The sequence below is a fragment of the Malurus melanocephalus genome, unplaced genomic scaffold, assembly GCF_030028575.1.
Source record: "Malurus melanocephalus ecotype Western Australia unplaced genomic scaffold, MMel_1.1 scaffold_559, whole genome shotgun sequence".
In the NCBI taxonomy this organism is placed as follows: domain Eukaryota; kingdom Metazoa; phylum Chordata; class Aves; order Passeriformes; family Maluridae; genus Malurus; species Malurus melanocephalus.
Window position 1 is genome coordinate 343,286 of NW_026623791.1, and position 13,458 is coordinate 356,743.

The 13,458-nt window shown below is 51.4% G+C and overlaps 2 protein-coding genes across 2 annotated transcripts in view; both read right to left on the reverse strand.

Annotated features, from left to right (window-relative positions):
• CRYGS (crystallin gamma S) overlaps window positions 1–5,026 on the reverse strand; it is a 6,917-nt gene extending 1,891 nt beyond the window's left edge. Inside the window, exons 1-2 of the mRNA XM_057382254.1 lie at window positions 4,790–5,026; window positions 495–737 (exon numbers count right to left, since the gene is read on the reverse strand). Coding sequence (XP_057238237.1) covers window positions 495–737; window positions 4,790–4,810 — 264 coding nt within the window. The 5' untranslated portion in view covers window positions 4,811–5,026. The remainder of the gene's footprint in view (window positions 1–494; window positions 738–4,789) is intronic.
• Window positions 5,027–6,769: 1,743 nt separating this feature from the next.
• Window positions 6,770–13,458, reverse strand: part of TBCCD1 (TBCC domain containing 1) — a 9,791-nt gene continuing 3,102 nt past the window's right edge. The window contains exons 4-7 of the mRNA XM_057382252.1: window positions 12,442–12,628; window positions 11,314–11,811; window positions 7,642–7,799; window positions 6,770–7,026 (exon numbers count right to left, since the gene is read on the reverse strand). Coding sequence (XP_057238235.1) covers window positions 7,670–7,799; window positions 11,314–11,811; window positions 12,442–12,628 — 815 coding nt within the window. The 3' untranslated portion in view covers window positions 6,770–7,026; window positions 7,642–7,669. The remainder of the gene's footprint in view (window positions 7,027–7,641; window positions 7,800–11,313; window positions 11,812–12,441; window positions 12,629–13,458) is intronic.

Below are 13,458 nucleotides of genomic sequence, written 5' to 3' on the forward strand. Positions count from 1 at the left end.
CTCCCGCTCCTGGGCACTCCAGGGCTGCTCCTGGGGCTGGGCTCTCTATCCCCACAGGGATTTGGGTACACTGTATCACCACAGAGTCCGGGCTAGCTACAGAGAAAACTTCCCCTCATCCCAAAAGTCCCTGCAAAATCCACATCCCACAGCTGCAGCCTGCTGGATCAGCTGGTTACACAGCAGGGAAGAGGCAAGGGACAAACCTCAGAGCAGCCTGCCTGGACACTGAAATCCCTAAAGGAACGGGCAGATGRAACCACCYGGCTGTYCCYACASAAACTATRTTTCCTATGGAAATTTCCTACAGAAATCCACCCACACTCACAGGATCTGCTTTACCCCACCTCAATCCAGACCGGGAGGGATCGACTTTCTCCCCACACCGAGCACTCTGCTGTCCCCAGAGCAAATCCCCCGCAGCCCGGCAGACAGGGACCATGCTTCCCAACGGGAAACCCCACAATCATCCCCCAGGAAGAGGCGACACCTACGATCTGGATGTACTTGCAGGAGCCCAGGCGGTCGTTGAGGCCCATCCAGTGGTGGTAGTCGGGGTACTCGCCGTGGGTCAGCACGTACATGTTGCCAGCATAGTTGGGTCTCTCGTAGGCCACCCAGGTGCCGCCATCCACGCGGATGGAGTTGCAGCGGCTCAGGTACGTGTGGAAATCGGGGCAGTCGCTGTCGCACTCGTAGTAACGGCCGAGGAAGTTCTTGTCTTCATAGAAGGTGACCTGAAATGAGGAGAGAGGGGGAGAATGGGGGGTTTCTCATTCTAGCACGTCTTCACATTCCAGCCACATCACGGTCATGCCTTAGGATTTTTTAGTTTCTGTATTTTCATGTATCTGTATTCTTGTACTTCTCCAGTGTGCAGCACTAAAGCTGCTGCTCTCCCATCTTTAGACAAAACAATTCCTCTCTGAGCCTGAATCCAAGGACACCTCACTGCCTCAGAGCCCCAAAATCTGTAAATAACAGTGAATTGGGGGAGCAAGCTTGGGGTGGTTGCCATCATCACCTGAAGGTGCAATTGGAGAATTGGGGCCCGATGTGTTCATGAGACAGAACCTATAAAAGGGGAAGATCTCGTGACTCGGGGTCCATTTTGGGTGCAGCCTCAGGAGAAGGCTCTTATCCGCCCTGAATGTACCAGCAAGCCTGGATTAAATTTGTCTGCTTTTATTCTCTTATATATATTATATATATTTTATTCTCTTATATATATTCTCTGGCCCCTGTTTCAGGTGAGCTTTGTTTTAGGCATCAACAGCAGGAAATATCTGGAATCAGAACCTTCAAGATGTCAGGAATCATCAAGTCCAGCCAAGGAACAGGACTGGCTGCACTCAGTTCACCAGTCTGACCCCAACACCTCCAGTGGACATCGCACAAGCTTTGCCCGTGCCAGGAGAAACTGAAGGAGCATTCCATCTGCACGGTGGGGAGCAGTTTTTTCGGATATCTGAGGATTGTGTTTGCAGTTGGCTTGTCCTGCTTCAGTTGCTGCAAGTTCCCAAAATATCTGACAAATTCCCGATCCATCCCCACGTTTCTTTCCCAAAAGCTGCCCTATAGCCATGCTGCTGACCCCAAAGCACTTCATCSCTGCTTGATGACAGCCTGGCTTGAAATGGTCTTGGGAGGAATGGGCTTTGCTCACCAGCTCCCACCTGAGGCAGCCCTGGAGAGGAGACCCAGTTTTCCTCAAAAATCCCTTCATGGGAATATTTCCGAGCCCCAGAGCAGACCAGTCCTTTCTCCAGCCCCATTTCAGAACCTCCCAGGTGACAATCACTCATCMAGAGCTGCTCTTCTCCGAGAGGATTCCCAAACCATCACGTCCGTCCTGACTACATCCCGTGCTTGTTCATGGTGCCAGATGCTCTGGAGAGAATCTTTCTGGCCACACCCAACATTCAGTGTTCCACAATCCATTTTTTTCTGTGGTTTTTCCATGCCTTAAAATACACCATAATCTGCTGTACTTCACCTACAGCACCGTGGCTACTGGTATCAATGTAACCTGATGTCAAAAATGTCATTTTCACTGTTTCAACCCAAATCCAGGGCAACTCACTCACTTTTTATTTTAATCATTTGTTTTGTGCTAAAAATTAAATCAACTGGAGTTTTCCTGGAGCTGGTTGGTCAGTGTGTCCCATCAGCCTGATCGGGGTCTGGGCAGTCGGACTGATCGTGCCAGAGGGCTCATGTTCTCAGTTTTGTGGCCTGATACTGGACATTTATTAGGATAATTCTATTTTCCTCTGAATTTCAAGGACTGATCTCCCACCATGAAGACTTGGTGCACATGGAACAACCTGTCCCCCAGCATCCTGAGCCAGCTCTTCCCACCTTCACACAGTGGAGGGCTGGGAACCACTCGCACCTTCCCAGCAGCGAATAAAAACTGTGAAAGGTGAGCACTGCAATTCCCAGTTCCTGTTTTCCCACTCTTGGCCAGTTAACCACGCTGACCAGTTCTTTCTGGCCAAAACCCATTGCCTTTTCCACATCCTGCTCCTGGATGGTTGTCCCTAAAGGTATCACCCTAAAGATGTGCCWCCAGAGTCAGCACTGAAAGCTCTGCTGGATGAGGTTTGCAGTCACGCACCACCAGCCAACCTATTCTCAAAGCCAGTGGTCAAGGAAGCCACAAATCCCTGGAAAATTGCCTGTTCCCAGCTCAGCAATATCCTCAGCTGGGATGGCTGATCCCCCTCTCCAGCCTCCACCCCAAGCTCTGATCCCATCCCGCTCCTGTCCGTGCAGTGAGTTCACCCAACGTGATGATCCCTGCTCAGTGTGGCTCTGCTCTCGGGGCAGAGGAATCCCTGGCAGTGTCCAAGGTGAGGGGATGGGGCTTGGAGCAGCCTGGGACAGTGGSAGGTGTTCCAGCCCATGGCTGGGGGTGGGATGGGATGAGCTTTAAGGTCCTTTTCAACCCAAACCATTCCCAGATTCAGGGATTCCTTTCCCACTCAGCCTGACACAACCAAACCCGACCTCAGCAAAGCCAAAGAAATCCAAGAGCACATTAAGGATATGGCTGTTCCTACAGAACTGCCAAAGTGTTGCTCCTCAGTTTCATCTCAGAATTCCAGGGATTCTGCCCACCCACTCTTCGGCACAGCCCTTTGGACATGCCCTGAGCTCATTTCAGACCTTCACTTCCCAGCTTTCCTGCGTGCATTCAGAGSAGGTCGATGGTTTCACSCATARAATAATTCCARGAGAACTYCASATTCAATTCCAGATTTTGCAGCTTCATTTCTGTCCCCTCCCTCTCAGGGGAACTGCCTTCCTTCAGCCAAACCCTSCAGGAGCTCTGCCCCCAGTGCTCACCCGTTAACCTCTCCTGCCCAAACCTTGCCTTCTGGGGACTTCCCAGGCACGTTCATTCCTTGTGGGAATGTGAAATTCCCACTTTGATCACCTCACCTCAGTTATCACGTATTTCTTTTCAGCAACATCAGCTGCAAGAGCAGCTCAGCCAGAAGGAAACCCGTAAAAAACATCCAGCAGTGCATCCTGTGTCAGCAACGACCCTTTTCCAGGGCAGACCACTCACCAGGGTTGTGAGAAATGGTGTTTAATTCCCTACTTGGCCCTTTTCTTCTCCCTGGAACACGCTAAACAAGAGCACAGCAGAGAGAAACAGGAGGTGACTCCTCCTGGCCACCCCTCAGCAGCACCTACTCCGTGAATTCCTGCTCTGAGGGGACACAGCTTTGGGCAGGAGAAAGGCAGAACGTGCTCAAGGTTTTCCAGGCGTTCAGAAGACTCAAGGATGGAGTAGTTGCAATTCCCCAGCACCTTTTTTAGGCACAGGTATGGAAAGTTTGCCCCTCTGAGATCTGGGAGCCAGCAGCACACCCTCCTGGGCTTCCCAGCCCRACAGCCTGGCCGCTGAGAGCCGAGATCAGACCAAGTCTGGATCTTCCACGGCATCACCCGGTGCTTCCCAACCCCCTGGGGTCCTACAGCCCCAACAGGCTGAGAGGAAAAAGTAAAACTGAGGTGATTTCATGTTCCACAGGGGACACTGGCCAAAATCCTCACCCCCCCTCTCCTCTCCTTTCCCAGCTGTTTCTCCCTGCCCAGCCCCAGCCCCTGTCTGAGTTCTGCGGGACCAGCGAGCTCTGCTCTGYTCAACCCAAGCCTGATGAGCTGGATTCCCAGCTGGGATGTCACTYCAGCTGAAGCTGAGCTTCCCAACCTACCTCCTGCTCCAATTTCAGTCCATCCCTGCTGATGGCACCACTCCCAAGGTTGGTTTGTGTCCCTCGGGGAACGCTGTCCCCTTCCGTGCCACTCAGGGGTCCTCCTGTCGCTGCACACCCTCTGCTCCACCATGGAAAAGGGGTGGGGCAGCTCCCTTTTGTGGTGTTGGGAGTCAGGTTCTTCTCCCAAGGTTCCAAGGGATCCTTCCGTGAGACCCCGCTCCACGAGCGCAGTCATTCCCTGCTGCCAAGGCCCCCTCCACCCCTAATTTACACGGCATCAGATCCTGCTGATTGAGAATCGTTTCAAAATGCCCCCTCAGCAGTCCTCTGGCACAGCCACACCTCAAGGAACCCACCCAARATCTGGAGAAAGCCTTGGGAGGGCTCAGCTCCAGCCTCCCTCCATGGGAGGAGGGATTTTGAGCATCTCCCCCTGCCCACACACTGACAGAGGGAGGAAGCCGTCAGCAGAACAAAGAAAACAAAGTTTCTCTGCAACTCATCCCTAAATTCTGCAATTTTAGCCAAAATCATGAATGCACTGCAAACAAACTTACCTTGGTTCCAGCCCTGGACATTTTCCGTTCCAGCCAAGCTCCCCTGTGCCGGAGGAACGTCAGCAGCTGTTACAAACAGCCAGGATCCGAGGTGCCCTTTTTATAACGGGCTTGTTTTAAACCAGACAGCCGCTTTGTCATGAGAATAGGATCCAAAAATTGAGTCAGTGATTCTGAGGCTATAGCCGATTTCCAGAAAAGCAAACAGGATTATGGAATAAAGGAAGGCTTCGCCATCCTCCCTTTGTTACCATTTGCTGAGTCAGAACACCAAAACTCTGCCAAATGCACTCAAAACACGCAGCCCCCTGCCAAGTCCGGGAGGACGGGGGGGGGTGATTTGGCTGCTCCCTCTTTTCCAAGGTCGTTAAAGGAGAAGGAATTCTCCTTGGCTCTTGGAGACCCACCCCATGTGGAAGGAGGGCACGCGGTATTTATCAGGGAATGCCCCCGTGCAGCGAAGGATGCAGTTAARGAATGACAAGGGCTCAGGGCACACACCAGAGGCTTGCAAAGACCAGCTCTGCACTGAAAGCTCTCCATGGGAACATCTGTGCAGCAAAGGGGCTGCAGGTTTTTCCTGGGACGCCCTCAGCTGCAGCCACACTGCCCCAAAGAGTGAAGAAAAGGATGCTTGGCCACACGCCCAAAAAGTGAGTGATTTCACACACCAGACGACACTCAGGTTTGTGATTGTCTCTGCCAAGTGTCACAAACCCAACTCCAAGCTCTCAGCCCAGCACCTGAAGTTGGAGTAGAGTTTTCCCCGGGGCCATGCTCGGAGCAGGGAGGCTGAGGATCGCTGGCTTCCACAGCCACCCCCCCTCCCCGCCGGTGCATTATGAAAAACCACCTCTGCAGCTATTCAGTGTCCCAGCCCAAAGGCTTAGCGAGACAAAGGGACACGAATTTGGCACGGCAGCGCCCGAAATACGCCCCTCTTTGAAATCTGTCAGGACAAGCACTCTCGCAAGAGCAGCTCTGTAAATGCAGGCAGATGGGACAGCCTGGGGCGCACACGCTCAGCAGCTGCTGCTCTTCCCATTTTAGGAGCCTTGAATCACCCAGAGCTGTTGCCTATGCCGAGGCCACTTGGATTGATTCAGTTTTCAGTTTTCAGATTTCAGTTTGTAGTGCCTGAAGATCAGAGCTCAAGCACAAGCTGGGTTCTACCAGCAGGTTCACAGCTCGAAGCCGTGGTCGCTTTGCACATCCCTCCTTTGGAAGTCGGTTAAATACAATAAACTCAAATAAATAGAATAAATAGAATAAACTCACCTCCCCTGCCTGCCCAGGAGCCAAGGGAGCCCTTCAGAGGAATTCTGAGGCTGTGCACTCCAGAGCACTGTGCCTTCCCCTCGCTCTCAGCTTGGATAGCTCTCCCCAAGGCACCGCCAGCTGCTGCCTCCACTCAGCCATGCAATGCCTTTGCCTATTTTCCAAGCTTATTTAGGTGCTCAGCTATGAGCACATCTCCCCAAAACACGTCCCACCAGCACAGGAGAATGGTGCTTATTGAAGCTGAWAATCTTTATGAAAATTATGAGTGAKAGGAATTGGGCTCGTATCAAAACCTCGTGCCAGGGCAGCCTTCAAAAGGCTCAGCTCCATGGCTGCAGTTTACAGGAGCTGTACTTTCAGCCCAGCAGGATTTACATTCCTTTTTTGCCCTATTTTTCCTCATAAATTAGCACTTTCTCTCTCTGACAGRTTCACATTTCATTGAAATTAAAGGTGCTGTGTCCCTCTAAAAAGGTAAAACGTCTATCCTAGGACATRTGCCAGGTTTATCCAACAATTCTGGTTTATTGACATTTGTCAAAACAGTGCAACCATGTACAAAAATTCATCTTCACAAGAGTGCTACCTTCATATAAAAACACCTGTTGGATTTCATTCGTAAAAAAATTTAAACATTTCTTTTTCACATTTATAAAAACAGCTMTGCTGGTTTGTACCATGAGGATACAGGTGATGCCCTGCAGCCAGCTTTGTCCCAGGAAACCTGGTGTGCTGGACACCTGCTCAACAAGGCACACTTCATCTTCCTCCAGTGCCAGGCACCTCTCAGTCMCCACCAGCACATTCCTGGGAATGCTGCAGTGCTCAGGAATCCTAAGGCAGCCAGGCAGTCCAACCCATGCCAAGGCTGGGGGCTGGATCCAGTGGGTTCAGGCAGGATGGCCACAAAGCCTTAATGAGAATTGGGCTGAGTGGATCACTGCCTCTTCCCAGAGCTGTGGAACAAAATAAAAGGAGACAATTTTACTCCCAACAYGAACAAAGACAGAGGAATTCGAAGACTAAATCAAAAATAAAACAACTTTCTAATGGTTGAAACATGCCATGGCAGGAGGGCATGGTAAGGGCAGGTCTCCAGCTCCTAAACCACTTCTGCTTGGGAAGAGTAAATGAGAATTTTCCAGGATTTACCCAAAGTCTCACTGAAAGAATTGCCCAAAGTCTTATTGTAAGAATTAACAAAGTTTCATTTAAAGAATTTCCTAAAATCTCAGTCAATTCTCTTAGCAAGAAGTGAGATGGGTAAACATCAACACACAGAATTTCTCTGGAAGAGCAGCTATTCCAATCAGTTTYTATCACATTATGTGCAGTGTGCCCATCTGCCTTTACAGATGCCCTCACCAAATCAAATGAACAGCAAAGCAGYGCTGAGGACACAGATTTCAGCTGAAAAGGGGTTTTGACAGCCAAATAAGATCTGATCCCAAATGCCAGGCTCTTAGGAGAGCATTCATTCAACAGACTTTTCCTACCTCTGCATTGGCTGTGCCCACAAAAATGGGAGAATTTTTGGGGTGGAGAAGAAGCAAGAGGAGGCTTTTACTCACCTCCTTTTCCTTCTGGTGCTCAGCAATGTCATCCTGCTGCCTGCTTGGAGCCCACAGCAGGAGGGACCAGGCTGTCCAGCTGCTGCCGGTTCCCCGTCTGAACCAGCCACTCGTAGAATTTGTTCTCTACCAACGTCTGGAACTGTTTCCTCTGATCCCTGAAATAGAAACAGCAGCAGCAGAAAGTTGGAAAAAATCGCATTTATTTACTGTGTTATACTTCAACCTCACCTTCACTACCCAAACAAGCCTCCAGGTGTATCAGAAGAGCCAGGCTTGGTGCCTGAACCATGCAGAGACAACCAGAGAAGGTTTTTACCAAGTGGATGGGATGATAATGAACAMCAAAGGCAGAACCTGGTGGAGCTGGAGAAGCCATACAAAATTCCCCATCCCACCAGCACAACCACCTGCTCCAGGGCTGCCACCACTTTGTCCTCAGGGCACAGCTGAAAAACTGCCTGAAGAGGGAGAAAAGATTAGGAACTAGTGCTCAGGCACTGAGAACATGAAATTCTGTTCTGACAGCACCTGAGAGGATGGAGATAAGGGGAAAAATGTACCTTATAAACACTCCTTACATCATCCCCACTGCTCATAATAAACTTTTGGGGTGTTTTTGGCAGTAACAGGGTGGCCCACTCAGCTCASGCTCCCTGGCACTGGTCAGATGCCCAAAAGCATATCCAGAACAGCATCCCAGCCCCTTGGGATCAGCTCTCCTCTGGGATTTCTTCAGCCAAAGGTAGAACAGGTCCTTGATGGACCTTTTCAAGGAGTTTATACAATTCCTTTCTGAACACCAATAAAACRGGAACATTTTTCAGTATTCTGGAGATTTCACACAGATTTTCTTTGAACCCATTCCTAATTTGATGTGCTGACCCCATTCTGTACACGGAAAAGCAGGAAACCAGCTCCAGAGGGGGCCACCAAGATGATCAGAGGGATGGAGYAGCCCTGCTGTRAGGAAAGGCTGGGAGACTTGGAATTGTTCAGTCTGGAGAAGAGAAGCTTTGGGGTGACCTAATTGTRRCCTTGCAGTGTCTRAAGGAGCTACAAGAAAGATGGAGAGAGACTGCTTCCACCACTCCAARGGCCTGGAGKGACAGGACAAGGGGGAATRGCTTCAAAGTGATAAAGGGCTGGGTTAGATGGGATATTGGAAAGGAATTCTTCCCTGKGAGGGTGGGGAGGCCCTGGCACAGAGAAGCYGTGGCTGCTCCATCCCTGAAGTGTCCAARGCCAGGYTGGACAGRGCTTGGAACAACCTGAGACAGTGGAAGGTGTCCCTGCCCATGGCAGGGGGTGAAATCTGTTTGGATTTTTAAAGTTCCTTCCARTCCAGGCCATTCCACYCAGTTTTGTCCCACTCAGAGAGGYTCCACACCCTTCTCTCCAGTTAAAGGCTGCTCTCTGTATGATCTCTTCCCTCTGAGCCACTCCCCAAAAGCAGGGTTCTGGGACAMAAGCTAACCCAAATTCCTCCCCAGCAAACACAAAGGCAGCCAATTCTTTCTTCCCTTGTGGATTTATCTTCTCCAAGAGCTTTTTCTCTACCTTGATCTGCTGCTGACCCTGAAAGACTTTCTGTCTGATACGCTCACAAAATGAATAAACAGGATTTTATGCTTTTGCAAGTTGCTCCTCAAGCTGTCTTCTTGGTCCTGTCTTACGGGGGTTTTACTTTCAGCCTGGCAGGATTTACATTCTTTTTTTGCCCCACTTTCCTCAATCAGACAACTTCCAACTTCTTGAAAAGACATCTTCTTATTTCTAACACTCTCTTTCACCTCCCCRCTCGAGCGCAGCGGCTTTTTTCTTCCTACGAGCCCGAGATCCTGTTTGCTCTAAGCTTCCTACTTGTCTCCCTTCTTGTTTCCCTGCCTGCAGGAGACAACAGACGTTTTCCACTGTCAGCTGCCCAGTTTCTTTTCAACAAGCTTCTAAACTTGCCAGTTTTCCCCCTTTTCATGGAATAAGCAGCGAGCTGYTGCCTCCCGAGACTGCGGCAGATGTAAGCACATCATCCCTATTTCCTCACACTCCTTTCACAGGAAGGTTCTGACAGGCCAAACTCCTTCCCAAAACTGTGGTGGGAAGCAGCAGCCATGGGAGGACACCAGGTGAAGTGGGAATCACCTGGATGAGGCTGACAAACACAACAGGTTCAAGTCTCTTCCCTCTCTGCTGCTCCTGAAGACTGAGGGCTGGGAATTGTGAAGGTTTTTTGTTCCCATTTCTGGGTCACCACCACTCTGCTGCACTCCTCCTGTAGCAAAATCCCACCCTGGAATCCCTTTCCTCTCCCAGTGCAGAGGTTTTTCAAGCTGCACTTTCTGTGCTCAGCACAGAAAGGATTGCAGAAAGGAATGTGGGAAGCACAGGGAGCTCCTCCAAAACAAGGAACCAGCAAATGAGCCACAACTCCTCAGCCTGGTACAATGGGAAGTGTTGTCAGTTTGCCTCAAAGGAACACTCTCCTATTCCATATTTCCCATAGGATAAACCTTGGCAAGATCCCTGCTATCAGCACCCCTGACCAGCTATTAACTGCCACAGAACAGAAAGAAAACCTCCACAGCTTAAGCACAGTTCTGGGGACAAAACTTGTTCTAATCAAGTCTTTACAGAAGGGTGTTTGAATTATCCCCAGTCTGTGCTTGCCAAGGCAGCTGGGCAGAGGATTCCATGGGATCTGCTCCAGAGGAATTTAAAAGCCACTGCCCACCAGGTGACCTGCTGCAATGATCCACGTGCACATTCCCAGCTCACCTCAAACAGGGCTGGGATGGTCATTTACAGCTCCAATCCCGAGGTAAGGCTGGGCTGAGGGACCCAGGCAGCTCAGGGTGCACACCCAGCCCTCTCCCAGTCCCACACCTCGGCACTATCTGGGAATGCTTCTCCTGGAGTCTCCCAAGCTGGGAAAATGCAGCCACGAGAAAGCACCTCCTTTGGAGCAGCGTGGGCCAGGGAGGGGATGACTCCCCTTCCCTCCACGTGGTGAGGCCYCAGCTGCAGAGCTGCCTCCAGCCCTGGGATCCCCAACAGAACAAGGATCTGCAGCTGTTGGAATGAATCTGGAGGAGGCCACTGGATGCACCTYTGCCCTGGAGCCAGGCTGAGAGAGCTGGAGGRGTTCACCCRGAGAAGAGAAGGCTCCAGGGAGAGCTCAGAGCTCCTTCCAGTGCCTAAAGGGGCTCCAGGAGAGCTGGAAAGGGACTTTGGACAAGGGATGGAGGGACAAGACAGGGGGAATGGCTTCCCACTGCCAGAGGGTAAGGTTCGATGGGATTTTGGGAAGGAATTCTTCCTGTAAGGGAGGTGAGGCCCTGGCACAGGGTGCCCAGAGAAGCTGTGGCTGCCCCTGAATCCCTGGAAGTGTTCAAGGCCAGGCTGGACATTGGGGCTGGGAGCAGCCTGGGACAGTGGAAGGTGTCCCTGCTGTGGCAGGGGGTGGCACTGGATGAGTTTCAGGTCCCTTCCAACCCAAAGCATTTGGCGATTTTACAACTCCAAGCTATGCCTGTGAGCATTACCCTTCCCACCTTCCCAACCAGAATCCCAGGAYTGCTAATTACTAATGCTCTAGGACTGGCCTGCAAGAGTGGCTCCCACAACCCACCCCATCCTTCAAACAAGAACATGGCTGAGGCAGGGGGCACTCACCTGGTCAGCCCTGCCTCCTTGACCGTGCGCTGCCACAGCTGCACCTTGTGCTCCCGCTGGCTCAGTGCCTCCTGGTACTCGTGGGGCAGCCCCCCCGGTGTCTCCGTGGTGTCTCCATCCATCTCGAAGGGAACCACRAAGGTGTAGAACTCCGAGGGTGGCAGCAGCCGGAAGACGTTCGTGTCCCCGCTGTCCCTGCACACCAGCATGGGGCTGTCCCAGTAGTTGGGCAGAGTGGCCAGGCCCACCTGAGCCATGTGGTCTTCCAGCATGGGGTAGTGGGTGTGGAAAGGGGCAAAGCTGACCGCCTGGTTCCCCGAGAGGATGAGGGGCTGCGTGGGGGTCAGAGTGTGGAAAGTGCAGCTGCTGGTGGACGAGAGGGACAAACGGTGGCACACCACGATGACCCTGACACTGTCACAGCTCTGGACATGCACTGATGTCTCCACAGGGCCCAGGACAAAGGTGCTGTTGCGGCACTTCTCGATGGTGACGGATCTGCCGAGGAACCACAGAATGGTTGGGGGTGGAAGGARCCTCCATCCAGTCCGAGGCAGGCTCACCTGCAGCAGGTGACATAGGAATGTGTCCAGGTGGCTTTGGGATGTGTCCAGAGAGGGAACTCCACACCCTCCCCGGGCAGCTGTTCCAGGGCTCTGCCACCCTCCAGGGAAGGAAGTTCTTCCCCATAAACCTTTTGTGTTTTAGTTCACGGCCATTGCTCTTTATCCTGTCATGGGCACTTCTGAACAGAGCCTGGCACCACCCTCTGGCACCCCCTGTAGATCTTTGTAAGGATTGATGGGATCCCCTCTCTATCTTGTCCTCTCCAGACTGACCAGTCCCAGCTCCCTCAGCCTTTCCTGGGCAGGGAGATGCTCCAGTATCATCATCTCTGTATTCTCCACTGGACCTGCTCCAGCAGCTCCATGTCCCTGCTGTCCCGAGGAGCCCAGAGCTGGACACGGCACTCCAGATGTGCCTCCCAGGGCTGAGCAGAGGGACAGGATCAGCCCTGAGCTGCTGGCAATGCCCTTTCCCCAGGATCCCATCAGCCTCCTGACCCCCAGGACACTGTGCTCATGGTCAGCCAGAGTCCAGCTGTGTCCCAGGAGAGCCCAAACTCACCGCAGAGGGGACAGCAGGTAAATGAAGGACTCGTTGCAGCGATGGATTCTGATGTGAGCCCCCACCAGCGTGTCYGAGCTCTTGGCCAGGGTCTGCCTGTACACCTGGCTCATGATCACCATGGGGGCCACCTCGGCCACCACCCGGGCACTGCAGGCAATCTTGGCTCTCCTGGTTGTTCCTTCCACTGCAAGACAAAGCCCACAGAAGTTTRGGGTTCAGAAATGCCTCAGGAAAATGTTCAACCCCAAAGTTCAGGGTTGGTACTTCCCACATCAGTAACACCACCCCCAATGCCTCCAGCAGCACCAGGCACCAGAAATTCCAGAAACTGGGAGACAATGAARGATCAAAACAACTTCAGGATTATTTAGGAGCAGCCAAAGCCTCCCACAAGCTCCACCCACCCCCGGCTGAGGAATCTCCATTTCCACAAGCCTGTTCCCAGACAAAAGACCCAGCTTGGCAGGAAGATCCTGAGGGCAAGTTTTGAGCAGGAATTAAGAGTTTTAGAAAGGGAAATGCTCCCTCTAGGACACAGTCCTTARGCCCTTCCCTCTCCTCCCTAACCCACCATCCCTCTTGGTACCCTGCAGTCAGAGAAACAAAATATTGAGGTAAATGCCTTCTCCTAAGGTGGAAAGTGCCTCAGCTCCTCTGCCATGTCCCTGCAGGAAAGGGGCTAGATTGGAGACAAGGAAACCTAGACCAGGTCCCACCCCACTGCCAAATCCCTGGTCAGCAACAGGAGCCAAGTTYCAATTCGTGGTTTTTCTTCCTAGATTTTATTTATACTATTTATCTGTATTTATTTTTCTGTATTTGTAAATTTATTTCTGTATTTCTAATTTTCTACACTTCTATTTTTTTTCTATTTCTGCATTTCTGATATTTATATATCCATATACTTTTACATTTCTGAGCACTTCTGTTTCTATTTTCGATATTTCTGTATATTTCTAGTTTCCAGCTTTCCGTATATTTCTATATATTTCTAGATTCCTATTTTCCCCCATA